The sequence below is a fragment of the Lissotriton vulgaris genome, chromosome 2_1 (assembly GCF_964263255.1).
Source record: "Lissotriton vulgaris chromosome 2_1, aLisVul1.2, whole genome shotgun sequence".
In the NCBI taxonomy this organism is placed as follows: Eukaryota; Metazoa; Chordata; class Amphibia; order Caudata; family Salamandridae; genus Lissotriton; species Lissotriton vulgaris.
The window spans coordinates 305,828,852-305,847,733 of record NC_141687.1 but is presented as its reverse complement, the minus strand read 5'-3'; the positions used below and the strand labels follow the sequence as shown (position 1 = coordinate 305,847,733).

At 47.0% G+C, this 18,882-nt stretch overlaps 1 protein-coding gene across 2 annotated transcripts in view; it reads right to left on the bottom strand.

Moving 5' to 3' along the window:
* GLOD4 (glyoxalase domain containing 4) overlaps positions 1–18,882 on the bottom strand; it is a 151,035-nt gene that overhangs the window by 99,262 nt on the left and 32,891 nt on the right. For both annotated transcript variants that reach the window (XM_086954997.1, XM_086954998.1), the window contains exon 3: positions 14,693–14,813. In XM_086954997.1, coding sequence (XP_086811123.1) covers positions 14,693–14,813 — 121 coding nt within the window. The remainder of the gene's footprint in view (positions 1–14,692; positions 14,814–18,882) is intronic.

Genomic DNA, 18,882 nt, shown 5'->3' with positions numbered 1-18,882 from the left:
GAAGTGGTGGGAGCGGGGGAGGAGTAGGGGCCCGCGGTGGGAGCCCCCTCGGTAATGGAGGCGGGGGCGTAACCTGCCTCGGGGTATACACCATGGAGTACACCGAACCCGGTGATCAGTCTCCCTTTCCAGGCTGGGACATCGGCGACTGACTCCTGGTGCCAGGCCTCCTTCCTCGTTTCTTCGCCGTCGAAGATCGGCGACCAGACGACGAGCGTCTTTTCCTCGACATCGACCGTTTCTCCCTCGACGGCGACCTCCTTCGCATCAACGGCGACCTCCTTCACCTCGACGGCGACCTCCTTCGCCTCGACGGTGACCTCCTTCGCCTCGACGGCGATCTTCTTCGGCTCGACGGCGATCTCCTTCGGCTCAACGGCGATCTCCTTCGGCTCAACGGTGATCTCCTTAGCCTCGACGGCAACGTTCGTCTCAACGGCGACCTTCGCCTCAACGACGATCCTCTCTTCGACGCCAAGGATCCCCTTGATGACGACCTTCTCCTTTTCGCCGACGGCGAACGGCGTGGTCGCCTCAACGGCGAGCGACGACTCCGGGCCTCTCGACGTCGATCACTCGACGACGACAACTCCAACGATGAAATCGTCACAGGAGACCTCGACGGTGGTCTATTCAGTTCCCTCGACGTCGACCGTCGACGTCGCTTCGACCCAGAGCCCTGGGGAGACGGGGAACAGACTGTAGTCATCCCTCTTGACGCCGTAGTCGGTGCAATCGACCCAGGCGGAGAATGGGGCTGCTTGCTGGTCTTCCTGCCCCTGGGGAGCCCCCCAGAGGCCTCAGCAGGGGCAGAGGAAGCCCCTCCAGACCCACCTTGCGCCTTCAGCCTTCTTTCTTCAAGGCCCTGAAGCCTGATCTTCTTTCTGTCCTTCAGGGTCCTGCCAGAGAAGCCCTGACAAATAACACACTCCTCTTGGACATGGGAAGAGGGAAGGCAGAGGATACACACCTCATGTGGATCCGATTTGGCCTTCTTCCTGGAGCACTCTGGACATTTGTCAAATAATGCAGGCATATTGACAACCAAAGAGTGCACCAAAGGATTACCAAGAAGAAAGGCACCAAAAACTTGAACAAAAATGAAAAAAATCACCAATAAACCCTTGAAAAGGGAGAGCTCAATGCTCCAGGGTCCTGCTTGCAGGAGCCGGAAAAAAGAACTGAAAGTAAAAGGGACCTGCAGTGCATTCTGGGATCCTGTGAAGTTCTGGAACGTTCCCTTAAAGGCACAGTATCCTGTTTTGAGCCACATAATGGCAGCCTATGGGGCTTGTCTGTCCATGTCTTCCTCTCTATCATTCCAGAGGGTTTTTGCTGCTGAAGCAAGGGAAAATTGGACAGACTTTGCTGTTTGTGGATTTTTGGTGGAAGTTCTAGCTGAAGTACTGGACAGTGTAGCCTGGTTATATAGGCTGCATTATCTGTCTTTAATTCTCTCTTAAGTGTCTGTGCAGTTCTGCATTTTTCGACACCTTAAGAGATTATTTTTGATAGCTCCGGGGTCCGCGCAGATGGGCGGGGCTATTCCCTAGATTATGACTATACACAGAGATACTCTACTACAGAAGGGCCTTTTAAGCAAAAACCAAGGTATTGTGAGGGGGAGGGCACCCCAGGTGAGCACCAGCAGAACTTACCACCAGACGCACAGGGCTCCTAAACAATGAATGCTTAGATTTATTGTATATTGAAACTCTTCATCGTCCTCAAATTAATGCACAACACTGATGAAGTGCCCTTGCATTGGGAAATGTATCTAGTGTTGCATGGCGAGCTTGAACTGGCCTTTGTTGGGCCTAACATGAATATTAGATAGGTGGAGTCTCGCCAGATCATCGCAGTCAGTGCATCTAGAGTCACCGTCTTGCCAAAGACCCTGCCTAGTTGACTAATTTGAAGTACCTTATTGTCTACAACAAAGGTCTTCAAACTTTTTTGGTTTGAGCTCCATAAGCAAATTGCTTTTTAGTCAAGCCCCAACTGCCTCCAAAAATTTATGGCAAGGATTAGGGGAGTCGGAGGGACCAGGCTGAATGATAACTGAGGCCCAGGTTAAAAGGCTACCATCTCTGCCACTTTTACCCCTTCCCTGTCGTCTCTCTGAGGCCAAACTAAGGTGTCTCCTCTGCTTCAATTTTCCACTCTCTTGAGAGTCCCAAAGCAATACTGGCATAGTTTAGTCTGCACTGGGCCCTAATTCAAGAAAGAAAGGATAGTAAAATAACCATGTATTGGGTTTAGTTGGCTCCTGATCCTCCTACGCCCCGATGCCCCTATAACTGCAGCACCAAGGATACTTTATGCCCCTTTGTGTTACAAAAAAAAAAAGCAGGTAGAGTGACCTGTGTTTTAATGCTAGCAAGTACAATGGGCTCCCACTCTGCTTTCTTGCAGTAACGCAACCATATTTGGAGTGCAGTGGCCACGCACACCCTTAATAATAATATCAGCATTTATAGAGTGCGACAGGTACCTAAAATAGAGGTGTCCCATCGCTATACTGGGCAGGCATGAGAGGTGCATAGCCAAAGAGTTCTAGCCATGGCTAAAAAGCCAGGTTTTCACGTTTTTTCTGAACACAAGTTCAGATTGAAACAGGCGCATATTAGTCAGCAGGGAGTTACACAGCCTGGCCGCCACCACCGTGAAGGATATGCCCCCTATTCATGACTTAGCATAGCCAGGTATAAATAACCCACATTTGTAAATGGTTGCCCCCAACTTTTTGCCTGGTGTTTTGCTGGTTTTCCGACTTAGTTGACCTGGGGCCCTGCCAATCAGGACCCCAGGCCTACTGCTCTCTCTCTAAAATGGATTCCATGTACCTTAGGTACATTTCCAATTGGTACTGGGCCACCTTATCCGACCCTGTAACTCAGGGCATAGGTGTACCCAGGGCCTACCAGGGGCTGCAGCATGTATTATGCCACCCCTGGCTGGCCATCTAAATCTGACACAACTGGCTGCATGACAGCTGGGGCAAGGTGGTGTAATCACCCTTTGCTTTAGATATAGTATACCAATATCTAGCCCTAAAAATGGACACACAGATTCCTATCAGTCACTCCTATGGCAGGCCTTGACAATCCTGAAGGCAGAGTGCTTGGAATCGTGTGAGATGGTGCTCTGGCATGAGCTGAGCCCGTTTGCAGCTTGCGGAACCAAGTCCTAATAGCTGTTCCATGATAACGCATACCATATACTCTTAAGTGCATTATAATCCTCGCGGTTAAATGCTATCTTTGGTATCGCTTTATCAAAACATGTCGAGTAAGGTGTCATACGAATTGGAATACTAACCCCTCGCCAATTCTGGCGACGGGGTTAGCATTCCACCCTTCTAGAGGGACACGACATGTATGTAACTGTGAACCCCGGTTAAGTTAACTCAAGCCTCAGCATCACAAAATGGATGCTGCCACCACAGACACAAGTCTGACCCCCTGCAGCTGGGAGTCCTTCCAGCGAGGGGAGCTTGGACAAAGGGTTTCCTGTCAGGGGCGGTGCTAGCACCATCCCAGACAGGGTTTTGTGTATCCTGGGTAGGCAGGGCTTTTCAGGAAGGTGACTGCAAGTGGCACCCCGGTGCTCACTACGCATCTGCCGGCTAGAACCAGTTCCAGGGCCACACCAGCCCCTGGCCTGGGGAAAGTCCGGCATGGGAGAGGGGTGTAACCACCCCCCTTCCTGGTCCCACCCCTAGGGCAGGACCTAGTCGCGTACCCACCCCTTTCTTTAGGATAAAGGCAGGAGCGGGGACCCTTCCAAATTAGATCATCTTTGAATCAAGAACCTACTTTCTACGAAAGGAACTCTCGACTTCTTCTCAAGATTTCTCCCTTGTGACTAAGGAGTAGTCACCCTGCATCCGCAGGCACCATCTAAGAACTCTGCGGTTTGCTGCACGTCCTTCCTCCGGAATCCGACTGACCAGCTCGACGAGACCCGGCTTCCCTGGATCTTCTGACCTCTACCTACCTCTACAGCTAAGCTGAGAACCGTAGGTGCGACGAGACCTCGAGGGACCGGCCATCATCAGAACTGCACGACTTCTATCCAGCACGACCGCCGAGGGATCCTCTGGTGAGTGCTTTGGGGTCCGAGAAGCCCCGACCCTGAGCAGCTCCTGCACCGAAGTCCAGCCCCCCCAGCATCCACAAGATCTGCGTGGGGCCCTTCTGCTTTGTGGCTGCTCACCGCGTTGTCTGGCTACTAGCCCGCTGGCTTGTGGCCTTCCCGACGACGACATCACCACTGCTGGTCTGGTTGCTCCAGACTGGCCCTTGCTCCCTTCCAAAAGAGGAGCACCCCGGACCCTCCTGGTCCACTCCAGACGCCATTTTAGGTCCACCGCGTGGGTTTGAATTTGCCAAGACTTGTTGCCCCAATCCTGGGTCCAGCGACGTCGACAGCATCAACCATCGTGGGACAGCTCGCACCTCCATCCTGGTCGCCGACAACGCCTCCTGGTCCGTGAGACTGCAGAGCCCAGCGTCGCCCACTCACCTGGTCGAGGTGACTTCCATCCGGTGCCCTCCTGGTGCCATCTGATCACTGGCTAGTGGTCACGAACTTGGTCCCCTCTGCTTTCAGGTGTCATCCATCTTCGATCCAGGCTTGGATCACTTTGAACTATCTTCACTGGTCGCCTGCCAGCAACTTCTTTCTTCAGGCTCCTGGTTCGACAACGAGGATTCCCGACATCTTTTCAGACCTATGCAGCTGCAGCCCCTGGGCTAGGTAACTTCGGCATTTCGGTGCCCCAGCATAGCCTCACTATCCAAGGGTCCAGATCCACTGTTGTTTTCAACCTACCTTATCGGGTTCGCCCGAGAACACTAACTTTGCTTTTACTAGCTCCCATAGACTTTGTCCCGCATCCCGCGTGAGAGTGCACACTCTGCACCCGAGTCCCCTAGGCCTCCTACTAGTAATCTGAAGGTTCAGTAACGTAGTCCTAGCGATTCCAAAGCCTATTAGTCCAGTACTTACCTGCTAGTAATTTCGCATTCCACTTCCATAGTATATGGTTTTTCGTGCCCCTCGGGCATTTGTGTAAATTGTGCAACCCAAAGTATTTTCGTAAGAGTTTTGTTGTGTGCTTAGTACCCTGTCCTCATAAAGAGTACAGGGCTGTTGTGATCTAAATAAATACACAGTTTATTTTCATAACACTTGTGTGGTGTCCTTTCACTTGGTGTTCAAGGGGTATATGTGATGGTATAACAGCTGGCTTAACACACCCTCTAGAGTTTAGCCCGAAGACTGCTCGTATCCACGCTACTAGGATAGCTGGTCTATAAGGTTGACTTACAACCAATCACCATAAGGGTTGTTTGGACTGATACATAGTGATCACTAGAATAGTGAACACTGAATATCAGGCCAACTTGTCACACGCACAATCACCCGTAAGGGTCTCTAGGCGCTGGGGGCCGTTGGGAAGATTAAGCAAGCTATTGCCCAGAGTCATATGGTGCTGGGCAAATCTGCCGCTGGTGCTGGGGATCGAACCGTGATCCCCAGATTCCGGAGTCAGTCGCCCTGGCCGCGGCGCCACACCTCTTATACAGAGCAAGTTCTGAGAGCTGCACCTCAATGATCATTTTTGTTGGTAGCGGCACAACCAGTGTTTAAGGTAGCTAGGACATCTGCCATGCAGCACCCAAAAGGCCATGGCCAAAGCTTTGAACTCAATCCTTTTCGCAACCGGAAGCCAGTGGAGCGGTTTTATATGCGGAGAGATGTGGTGCCGATAAGGTACCCGCCTAATTAATCTCACAGACGCATTTTGTACCATCTGAAATCTGTTAATCAGATAGGTGGGTAATACCAAGTATAGACAATTTGCATAGTCCAGCCGAGATGTCACTATGACAGTACTCTGGCAGTAGATGTAGAAATTTCCTCAAGCTTCTCAATTTGCCGAAGCATGAAGCTGCTAAATGCAGGACTTGGGTTGCGAATGAAAGGTCCGTTTCCCAATTAAGCCCAATTTTTTTGCCGTATTTGCTGGGGTAGGTGGCAGGCCCATTTCCGCTGGCCACCACAGTCCAGCAGCCAGAAGAGGTGCCTTGCAACAACTCTGTCTTCTCTGCATTAAGGTTAAGTTTATTGTTGATCATCCAACAGGAGATGTCCTTTAAGCATCCCTTAAACCTAATGAAGGAGTCCACAGAAGGATCATTGAAGGAGAACACCAACTGGGTGTCGTCTGCGTATGATATTGCCTTTACTTCCCAATTTGCTATGAGCAAAATCAGGGGGGCCAGATAGATGTTGAAGAGAAACAGGCTCAAGGCCGAACCCTGTGGTACCCCACACCATAGTGGCTTAGGTTCCGACTGAAAGGGTTGGAGAGCGACCCTCTGCGTGGTGTCTTTGAGATAGGCCTTCAACCAGGTGATGGCCATTCCTCCCAGACCCATCGCTTTGAGTCTATCAAACAAGATTTGGTGATACACAGTATTGAACGCTGTGGACAGGTCCAAAAGCAACAGCATTGCTGATGCTCCTGCGTCCACAGTCATTCTTACTGACTCAGCCACCTCCAACAGTACCAAACCGGACCGAAAACCGGACTGCCTGTCATGCAGAATGTCCTGCCCCTCAATGAAATTAACCAGCTGGCGCTGTACCAACTTTTCCAACATCTTTGCTGGTGCTAGCAAGAGTGAAATCGGGCGGTAGTTGTTAAGCTCTCCCAGATCCACATTGGGCTTTTTCATAAGGGGCAATAACATTGCATGTTTCCATACATCAGGGAAGATGCCCATGGAAAGTGAGGTGTTCCATGTATGATTCAGAGCGGGATTCAACCGTGAGCCAGATCCTTCCACAATTTTGGGGGGCACGGATCCTCCGGGGACCCCGATTCACATCTCAGGATTTCCGCCAGGGATTCCTGTTGGGAGATAGTGAGAACATTTGTGAAGGCATCTTCGGTATTTCGGGTTCCCAATCTTTCTGTTTTATCCGTCTCCACAGCCATCGTGAAGATGTTATAAACTTTCAGGATTTTACTGTAAAAAAAGTCTGAAAGCTTCATACACAATGAGGGAGACAGCTGTATCATGTTTTCAAGCTCCGCCGGCTTGGTGCAGTAGCTGACTATCCTCATTGGACCCTTGACCCCAGTACCTGCTGCCCTAATAGTAGTGATGGCCCTTTAAGAAAAAAGCCCCAATATATTGCCTCCTTCCTTAAAGGAATGTTTCTGAAGAAGCGTTCTCTATCAGCAAATAAGAGACAAATGAGCCCGAATAGTGTGTCCCTATGCTGAACCATATATATGACACTATCCATGGATCTGTTTCCTTTCCTCTTTGTCCTGGGGCATTTCTCGGAGGCGCCTGGGGTCCAGAGGATTAAGGCTCTGCATCTGAATGCAGCACTGTTGGCCTCCTCCATGCCACCCCGTGGACTCACCGTTTACAAAAACAGCTGTCCGTGAACAGTTAATGCTGAAATTGAGGATCATCTGCCTACAAGTGAAGGGTTTGGGTGGAAGGGATCTAAAGAAGAAACAGACCTTCTCACCAGACTTTAATTGAAGAGTCAGTTAAAGTTTCATGGTTACAAAGATCTATTCTTTAAAGAGGTAATCTAAGTGGGTTTTCAGCTAAGTTCTGGAATAATTAGATACTTACAAAAATTTTTGCACTACGTACAGTTGGATTACTCCTTGCTAAAATATATATTTTGAAAGTACTTGTTTTTATCTTAAATACTAAATTATTTTGCGGCAGCCCAACATATTGTGAGTAATACTATTATAAAATAATGACTTAAATATTCAAAGTGCTTTCTATCAAAGGATGGGACCTCATAGCTATTTACCTACACATGCCACTATTCCTCACTGCCCCAACTAGGATTCAATTCTGTGCCTCTCTTATCTCACACACACAGTCATCTGCAGGGACGGTATTGACCAACTGAGGTTTCATGTAAAAGTGTACATTTCCCACTATTAGTTGAACTTGCATTTATTTATATTTTGATTTGTGTGTGCCTTATTTTACATTAAGTAACTAAAAGGTAAAATAACAAAACAATTCTATAGAATATTTTGTTGTTTTTGGGCGCCTCTTTGACCCGGTCATCACAAACTTTGAGCCCAACCACCATGGCACTCATGATCACAGTTCACAGGCTTTTTCATGCACTTCCAGGTCTGCTTGTAAATTAAAACAGCCTGGAAATGCGCCTAATAAACAAGGTCGCACTTCTAGACCATCTTCATTTACAAGTACTTGCCAAGGCAGTGGCACGACATTGGGAATGCAGCTACACAGTTTGATCTCTGGTCTGAGATCGCTAACAAAATAGAATGTCTTCCTCTGTGCAGTCGACAACAGCGGATGGCGGACCCTCAAAACATCTTAATGAATTACTCCTCACTTAATCTTAGCCAAAAGGCAGAGAAGCAATCAATGCATTAATCCTTAAAATTAACAACATGCTACTGGATATTAACTGAGGGCCATGCTATTGCAAAATGAGCGGATTAAAAGCAGCAAAAGCATCAGACAGATTAGATGGCGGGATAGCCATTAAGGAAAGCGGACAAATGGTTGAAAAGATGGAGCAAAAGCCAGAGAGTCACACACAGGATGACTCAGAGATACAGTAGAAGTTGGGCAAAATATTCACACTAAGGAAATACTGTAACAAATGATTAATGCAGTCATAACTAATACAGGACTACTCATAGACGATTAAAAGGAAACTAGAGAGAGGGTAAAAAAGATCAAATAATGACTGGCAGAACTAACTTCAGAAGTAGCCTATCACCAACATGAAAAACAAGAAATCACAGTCTGAGTCTGATTCCTAGAGGGGATAATCGAGAATTTGGAAGGGAGGTCCTGCCGCAATAATAGCAGAGTGATAGGACTCACAGAAGAGAAAGAAGCCACCAACATGGGCACGTGTAAGAAGAACTGGACATGGAACAAAATCGCTCCACTAGGCCTGTCTAATCTGTGTGTGATTGAACCAGCCTACAGAGTCCCAACCTGTTACCCATGCGTAGCACCTAGATTGTTGATAATGTGTCTTTGGAACTGTAAAGACCAACACATAATCCTTCACACAAGAGGTCAAACGGATGATCCATGATGATGGGGTTATATATGCTCTACTGTTTTCAGCACCACTCAAAATAATTACCGATAATAAGACTATATTTTTCCATGAGGCTATAGAACCATGAGACTTGCTTGAAAGCACATCAATAATGGACTTACAAAAAAGTTCACCTCCATGTCAAAGAGGAAAAAACGCAGCCAGATTAAGGATTCACTGATTAATAAAAAGGACTGATATAAGGTCCTGCAAGACAAAAATGAAAGGTAAGACTGTGTAAATGTAATACCTTCAATGCACATCTGAGAGTCCAGTCCCAGTGTACTCTCAGTACTGATATTCAGAGTTAGAATGTTATGCTGTAAGTAGTTGGAATTTAGTGATACAAATGCTCATTGGAACGTGAAGTACATTGTATTGACTTTTGCACTGTTGCTTTAACTGTTGCTCATAGCGGATGGGTCCCTGGGTGTTGGCCCTCCATTACCGCGTAGCTCATATGTAGTATTAAACTTACTGTAATCTCCCTGATGTCTCCGAGCAGCATTAGCAGTGAGATGCCTGATGACCTGGCAGACCAAAATACAAGCTACAACAGAAAGGGACCAAACAGCTCTGAGTTCAGACTCTGATGCACTTGTAAAGTCCGATACGGAGTGCCAATTCTAACAACCAGAGCAGAGGGTGAACTGGTATATTTATGGTATCTCTGCATAATGACGGTCATTCAACAGACCAGAGCGGTTTGCATGCAGGCACAATCTGCAAACAACGGGGGAACCGAGATGGGGGTTGGTACGAGCCAAACATAGAGCTAACTAAGCAAACATAAATTACCTCACCAAGTCAATGAGGTGATTGCATCACATAATTGGATATTACTTCACAATTGTTTTAATAGGTGTGGTTCTGGCACTGTCCATGGTATGGGAGTTCATTAGAGAGTTCATATTTATAGTTTTTGTAGGAAAAGTATGAACAAGCACACATTATATCACAAATGAAGACCAATAGGGTTGATTAGGTGCACAGGAGCTGTTAAGAGCCACAAGAATCAGGGCAGACACACTCCGCTATAGCATTTTTGTAATGCACACTGGCAATGAACAATCCTACACCACTAGGAAAGTCGAATAGATATAAAATATTAACTGGTAATGGCCAAGGTCTAAATAAGATCCCTAAACGACATAACTTCCATACATATTTGTGAAGCAGAGAAGTGGACATAACGTTACTCAAGGAGATACACCTAAATTCTGCTAAGATCATTAAACATAAAAGACGGTGGAGTGGGGAAAACACTTTTGCACTGCATACTCAGCGTTTGCCATAGGTATTTTGATAACCTGGAATTGCCTTCGCGTTTTTGAAGCAGGTCATAGACCCAGAGGAACAACATTTCCTATTACTGGGTAGGCTGGACAGGGTAGATGTTTTGCTGGGTAGCATCTGTGCCCCCAGTGTTGTCCAGGGAGAATTCTATGATACCTCACAGCTGAAGTAGCCTAATTTGCAGGTTCCCATATGATACTGGTAGGCGACTTTAATGGAGGGAAGAGGTCATCAAGAATAGGTCATATCCGTGGTTGGTCATGGCCAAAACAATGAGGATAGCTAAGGCTTTGGCGACTTGTAGAGCAATGATAGAGGCACACTGAGCAATGATGGATGTTTGGAGAAATGCTCAGCCTGACTCCGCTAAGTACTCATTTCACTCATCTATCCATGACCTACATGTTAGATCATACAAGATATATAGCAAAACCATTCTCTCCCAGCTGTCTTATGTGGATTACCTCAGCAGATCATATTCGGATCATAATCCGTTTCTGGTACACCTTGCACAGAGGCACAATAGATCTGCTATCCCAACATGGCAACTGCAGCTAATTGTGCTAGATGAACCCAGTTTTAGGACCATAGGAGGTAAGGAAATACATAGGTACAATAAGGTGAAAGAAGAAACAGCAGCAGTGGTGACTAATGAATGGGAGGTCTTCAAAGTCGTGCTGAAAGAGTCATGTATTGGGACAACCTATGAGATTAGAAAGACAAAGGAAAACTTTGAAGAACCAATGCTAATCTTAGATCAGTTAGTCCCAACGATTGTTAGGCCGACTAACTGAGGTGGACAGGTAAGGCAACTGCACACCAACTTAAGTCATCAGATAAAACGTCACACCTACAAAACACATGTGGTGTCCAGGCTTTTGATACAATCAGCTGGACATACCTATTTGCAGTTATGGAAAATTGGGGATTGGGGACATGCTTGAAAAATGGCTAAAAATACTTCACACTAACTGAAGTGTGGCTCACTGGTTAGAGGAGGCAGACCTGGAAGCAGAGGTCAGCCCGGGACCAGGGTTCAATTCCCGGCTCGGCGGGGTCTTGAGTCCTAAAATGTCCATGGACTTGACAATTCTCGCTACGGTGCCTACTTGATTCACGGGTTCACACTCTGCGACTCTGGACAATAGCTTGCTTAATCTCCACAACGGCCCATCGCGGTGGGATGCCTGGCTTTCACCTTGCGGATACCCTGCCGGGGTTATCTCACAGGGGAATACCAGGACGGGTTCCCTAAGCAAGCGCTTAGTAACCGCTCGGTGATTTGCGCTATATAAATTCCTGTACATTTACATGTACATTTACATAGCCATAGTAAAGATAGGGGAAATCATTTCAGACTATCAGGATTGAAAGAAGTACAGAACCGGGCTGTCCCCTCCCACTAGCGTTTGCTTTGGGGATAGAGCCTCCAGCGATCTGCTTTTGAGTAGAGGGCAATTTATTAGGGATTAATGTAGCAGGGATACGATACATAAAATCACAATATGCAGATGATGTCCTGATATATCCCAAGGAGGTGGGGAGGGGACTCAGTTGCACAACTGAAATATTAGAGCAATTTGGTTGAAGTCAGGTATTAAATGGGCACAGATGTGTGTGTACTCATTTAGATTGATCAACTTAGATGACCCAGTTGTGAAGCAAAAAAGCATTTGAGATGGGAGCCAAGCTCCTTCAAATATATTGGTATCAAGATATTTCATAAACCTCAAGACATCTTGGAGGCAAACATTGGCAAAGCAATTAAAACCCTACACCATTGACAAGACTAATCAAAGATCATGATCTTACGCTGGTGTCGTATCCAGATGACACCCAGCTAATGGTGTCGGTCAAGCTAAGTGTGAAGTTAACAGATGACAAGTTTCGCAACTGCCTCACGGGTGTGATGGCATGGATGAACTCAAATTTCCTAAAGCTTAACCCTGAAAAACTGAGGTCATCGAGTTTGGTCAAAGAACCTCTTTATGGAATCAATCATGGTGGCCCCCCGTGGCGGGCAACTGCTCGGTCCCGGTGTCCAAGGCTAGGAACCTTGGTTTTAAGTTTGACAAGGATCTGAAGCTTGCCCCACAAATAAATCAAGTCTCCTCTGCATGTTTCTTTACACTAAAAGTCCTGCGTAAAATTCTGCCATTTATTCCTTTATCACTTAGGAAAACAGTAGTCGGTGCTCTGGTTCTTTCCAGAGTCGATTACTGCAATGCTCTATATGTAGGAGCTGACAAAGGGCAGATTAACAAACTTCAGTCACTCCAAAACGCTGCTGCACGGGCTTTGCTTGATTTAACATCACCCCACGCCTGCTAGTATTACGCTGCTCCACTGGCTTCCAGTTCGGCCGCGAGTGTACTTTAAGGCACTTTGTTTAGTGCATAAGGCTCTGTATGGAGGAGGAGCTGCAGACATTCAAAATCAATTCCGCCGATATCAGCCGCAACGCTGTCTCAGGTCCGCTAATGCAGGACTGGTTCACGTCCCTAAAATAAAGAGAGCAAGATGGGGAGGAAAGGGTTTCTCGTATCAAGCAGCCACATTGTGGAACTCCCTCCCCTTGACGATTAGATTACAATCAAGTAGGGCTCTTTTTAGGTAGTTGATAAAGACCTGGCTCTTCCTAAAGCCCTAAGATCCATCAGCACTTGCTCGGCTTCCACTCACCTTAGCGCCAAGATGCTCGGAAATAGTGCGCTTTATAAGCTATCGGTCAGTCATGAAGAATGCTGACAGAGCTATCACTGAGCACAATGCGTGGGGTACCTGTCAATCAATCAATCAGGATTTGTAGCGCGCGGCTGCTTCACCCTGTGTTAATATTGTAATGTTATTATGGTCTCTCCTGTTTACCTCCCTCTTTTCATCTATGGAGGTGTGCTCTGGCAGAATGTTTGAATGTGTTAGCCTGAAGGAGAAGCTGTAAAATCAGCAGGAAGGGATTCCTGTAGGCTGCTATTCTGTGGCTGGAGTTTCTAAATTCTTTTATAAACTTTTTTACTGTGGATTGGCAACCACGTCTACCTGTCCTCCCTTTCCACATCAGCCCTCACTAAAATGTTCATGCTACATGACATCATTATATTATCCTACAAGATACCCCTAAGATACAATCAGGAACTAGAACCCTTACTTGCTTCATTAATATGGAATAACTCCAGGGGGCCTGAGTACGTAGAAATGGGTTCAGTTGGGCGGAAACTAAGTTTGGCACAATGTGTAAGGAAAACTGCATAGCCCTGGGAAGAGAGGAACATACCTGTAGATGGGGTGAGACCTTGCTATAACTCTGGGAGAAGACCAATTCCAATAATGCGAGAGGGATTTGAATACCAAGAAAGGGGGACCAGTATCCGACACACAAGAGTGGGAGGGGGACTTCCTTAAATAGATTACCTGGAACAAAGGAGGAGAGGTATCTGAAGAGGCTGATTTACACAAATAACAGTTGGTCTTGCTCACAGATATCATTAACTAGTGACATGCTATTGGTCAGCCTTACACCTGAATAATTAAACCACTAAGTTCCACCCACTTTCAACTGGAGGTAGAAGTGGTAAAAGAACATCGTGATCATGGTCAACCATACATGTTTCTATTTTAATTGTATGTTCATATGAGCTTATTAATTAATGCTAAGTGTTTCAAATTATTACCTAATTTAATAGCATGTTGTGGCATCTGAGTTGTCAACGCAAGTCTCAATGAAGATACTGAAGAATATGATAATGACTAACCTGCAAGATTGATATATTGACATAGAAGCGCTTTGTATTAATTTGAAGAGAAAGACAATAACAATTTTCTTAATTTAAAAAACACACATGGATGGCTAAAAATTTAAAGGTGTCAAAGCACGGGGGGAAACAATGGCTAATTAAAGCATTAGCCCTACGACTGCTGAAAGGTAATTCTTTCTAGGAGAATGTTGAAACTGCTTTCACTAATAGTGCAAGAGAGCGACAGGCTGAAGTGAGCTGACCCATTGCCCCATGCTGCATTCTGGGGAAGCAAAAGGTGAATGACAAATGAAAAGGCTAATGAAAGTAGAGGGCTGAAACAAAGCCCTGCTATATGTATTTGCAGAAACACACTATGCTTTATGGAGCAGCAGGAATAAACTGAACAGTGGGTGTACAGTAAGGCATACAGAAGCAAGTTGGGATGAAATTGCCACACTCATTGTTTGAACAGTTTGTAAAGGAACAGAAGGTCTGTTATGGCTACTCACCAAGAAGTCGTTGCCCAGTCGATATTCTCCCAAACCATAGTTGTAGGTCAACTCTACCACAAAATGATCATCCTCTGGCCCAAAGCCCACCATGGTCTTGCTCCATTTGCCATCGTATGGGCTACAAAAAGGACAAACACAGATGAATCAATTCTCCTGCTCAATTAGATTTAGAGTCTGGTGGTTATTTCATGGACGAGGAGTTTGATAGGTTGCAGTCGGAGTAAATATTTATCTGAGCAGATGACATATGAAATGAAATGAAATGAAGGGGTTTTGTAGAGCGCGACTGCTGCCCGAGGGCGCCCAAGCGCTAAGTAGAGGTAATAGAACTCTGAGCCAGGTGTGGAGCTAATTTCTGAAGAGGAATGTTTTTAGCTCTTTACGGAAGGAGAGAATAGGGTTGGACCTTAGTGAGAAGGGAAGGGAGTTCCATAATTTAGCAGCGTTGAACGTGAAGGACCTGCCTCCTGCTCTGGACCTTTTGACTCTGGGGACTGCAGCAAGGAATGCGTTTGTGGATCAAAGTGATTTACCGGGACAATAGGGGGTAAGACGTGAGTGGTTAATCTCAGGGCTAGCTCTAAGGAAGGCTTGATGCGATATGCACAGGGTTTTGAACTTTATTCTGTCCCTGACTAGGAGCCAGTGGAGTGACCTGATCCCTAACTTAGCTGATTCTCTGCGAGGGATCTGAAGCAGCGTGCGGGCTGCACAGTTCTGCGTGCGCTGAAGTTTCTCCAGCACGTATTCAGGGGCTCCCAAGTAGAGGGCGTTGTTAAAGTCGAGCCGGGACTGGATGAGGCCCTGAATAACAACCTGCTTAGCTTTCGAGGGCAAAATCGGCAGGATCTTTCTCAGCATTCGGATAATCCCGAAGCAGGTTGCTGCTGTTTTAGTTGCCTGAGTATTAAAGGTAAGGGTTTTGTCCAGCCACACTCCCAGACTTTTAATGTCCTCCTTCGGGGAAGGAGGTGGGCCTAAACTTGAGGGCCATAGCTGGTCGAAGGGGGTGGGAGTAGGGGGGCCAAGGAGCATTATCTCGGTCTTGTCGCCGTTGAGTTTTAATGAGGATGCGGTCATCCATCTTCTAACATCCTCCATACAGGCTGCCAGATTGGATTGGGGAAGCCCGCTGTTCTTCTGTGCCAGAGAGACCACCAGCCGAGTGTCGTCCGCATACGAGATGATCTTGATACCGTATTGTCGGACGACCTCAGCCAGCGGTCTCATGTACACATTGAACAGCGTGGGGCTCAGGGAGGAGCCTTGGGGTACCCCGCAGTTTAGAGGTCTGCTAGTGGAGCAGGAGTCGCCATCGAAGACCTGAAAGGTTCTTCCACTCAGAAAGGAACCCAGCCAGTCAAGAGCGTCTCCTGAGACTCCCAGATCGGCTAGTCGAGACAGCAGGGTTTTATGGCACACCGTATCGAACGCGGCGCTTAGATCGAGGAGGACCACTGCCACTGACCCCCCTCGATCCAAGATCCTCCTGGATTCTTCTGTCACGGCTAGAAGAGCCGTTTCTGTGCTGTGTTTAGGACGGAATCCTGTTTGGGTGGAGTAAAGTAGAAGATTCTCCTCAAGGAAGTTGGTGAGGTGGAGATTAATGTGCTTCTCCAGAATTTTGCTTGCCCAAGGCAGCAGGGAGATCGGACGGTAGTTGTTAGGGTCCGTAGGATTGAGATTGGGTTTCTTAAGCAATGCTCTCACCATTGCCTGTTTCCAGGAGGGGGGGACCATTCCTGTTTGCATGGAGCTATTGAGTAGGTCCATGAGGGTGGGGAGGATGACATGGTTGGCCATGTTCATCATCTGAGGGGGCGCTGGGTCAAGGGGAGAGCCTGATTTAACCTGAAGTGCAAGGGATTTGGGTGATTCCAGGTCTAGTGGTGGGAATTCATTCAGGGAAATTCGCCGAGGGTGTTCTGTAGCGCTTGGAGGTGGTGGTATGACAGTGATAGTCTCTGGGCTGGGGGCTGCAAAGGATAAATATATTTTATTGATTTTTTGAAAGAAAAATTCAGCCAGCTCGATGCATCGAGCTATAGGATTGTCGGTTGGGGCCGTGGGAGGGGAGATCTTAGAAAGGCTTTTGACTACTTGATATATTTCTCTTGGCTTAGATCGAGCTGCCATAATTTTCTCTTTATAGTAATTAGTTTGAGCTAAGTTTATTTCGAGTTTGTATGCCCTAATGGCTTTCCTATACCTGTCTTTTTCGGTAACATTAACGGGTGGGTGAGACAGTCTTTCAGTTCTCTGCAGTTTGGGGTGTAGTTGCTACCCTCCAAAAACTGGTGACAGCAGCATAAAATTGGGCCTGTAGAAGTTGCAAAGGCCTCCACCACCTGGACATTCCAAGAACAGCAGGGGTTATGAATCAGCTGGGGAATGCTGGCCACAATCTTTCTTTAGGTACGATGGAGGCTTTAAGGGGCGAGAAGGTGATAAGAGGGCAGTAAAGGTAGGTCAGCCAGGGAGAAATATGGATGTGGTGAAAAATAAATGAAAGAGATGAAACAAACATTGGCAATAGTATTTGCCTTTGTGAAATCTATTGGGTTTGTCAATTTTTTTTAAACATGTTACATAGCAGTGCATTTTAAAAATGGAAAAAACGGGCTGAGAAAAGTAATAAACTCCGTGAGAGGACACACAGCTAATAAACACATGCAGAGCCACTGATACGAAACTTGAACCATTTCTAAAGTCAGCATTTCTGAATGTGAGTGCAATATCATCGCAACAAAATGCCATTTAAAATAAACACTTGCACACAGAAAGCATTAGACCCACCCGAACAAAGATTTGAACATCAGGTGCGGCCAGTCCATTTGGGCGGAGGGGCCACACCCCTCCACCTTTTGCCCCGTACGAACAGTGTCGGTCAGGCTGACCAAATGTCAGCCTGACAGACACTGTTCACTTTCAGTTCAGACAGGTAGTGTGGAAGTGCACCCGTCGCTAAATAACTTATCGGAGTCAGGTGCTTAGGGTAGATATATCCTTTATTTGCCAGAGCGCCGTGGAACACGTTCGCTACCTATGGAGGTTCGGCCGCTAGATGGCCGTCCTTCTGGTTCCGGTCACGGCACCTGCCGCTAAAAGACTAGACCGTCACCACATATCTTCCCCCCCTTAAAGCCTATCAAACAATGGCGGGTTGCTATCCATGCCTGTATATCATTAACAATAATATGAAACAGTCTTACTTCTTGCTCATGGTAAAGTCTTCGTACTTTCTGGGCACTTTCACCACTCTGCCCGCTCTCGTTCTTAGGGGCTCCCTTTCCTGGAGTCCTTCTTGTGGTCTTTGCGGAGTCTGCTCCCTTATCTCCTCTCGTTTATCTCCCTTTCTGTGTCCCTTGTGGCTCTCATCCTTTTCTTTCTTGTTCTCCATCCCGGTGCTTTCTTCATCGTTTAACTCGCCGGTCCCTTCATCTCGGCTGCAGCTACCTTCCACGCTGGGGTCTTCTTCTGTTATCTCACCTTCCCTTGTTCCTGCTCCTTCCCCTAGGTCGTGTCCTTCTTCTGCTGTCTACTCCCTTTTCAATATCTTGCTGCATCTCGCCATCCTGTCTTGCGACCACACCTTGCCGTCACTGAGCAAGGCTGACCGGGTGTATGGTTCTACGACCTTTAGGGGTGGCGTGAACTTGCTTTCTCCTTTCCTCTTCATTACCGCCAACTTCACCCTCACCCAATCTCCTTTCTCTAGTGCCACCTCATGTGCACTATGCTTGTTGTTAAAATGTTCTGTGTATAATGCTTGGGCTTTCTCCATATTCCTTCTCACTACCGCCGGCGACCATTTGCTTTGTACCACCAGGTGCTTCCATGTTAGATTGTCCTTGGTGAATGGTTCTCTGCCTCTCAACGCTTTGAAAGGGCTATATCCCGTGCTTCCTGGTGTGATGCGGTATGCCCATAACATTTTTGGCAGCTCTTTCTCCCAGTCCTGGCCTGCACTGATAGCCGCCGGGATAGTTCCCATGATCACTCGGTTGAACCGTTCAACCAGTCCATGGGAGTATGTTTCACCTCTATCCCGTTCCGGGCCATAAACGCCTCCCATCTGGCTGATACAAATTGTGGTCCATTATCACAGGTGATCACCTTGGGGATCCCCTCTTTCACAAATAGGGCATTTAAGAATGCCAATACTGCATCTGTGTCGTCCGTCTCCC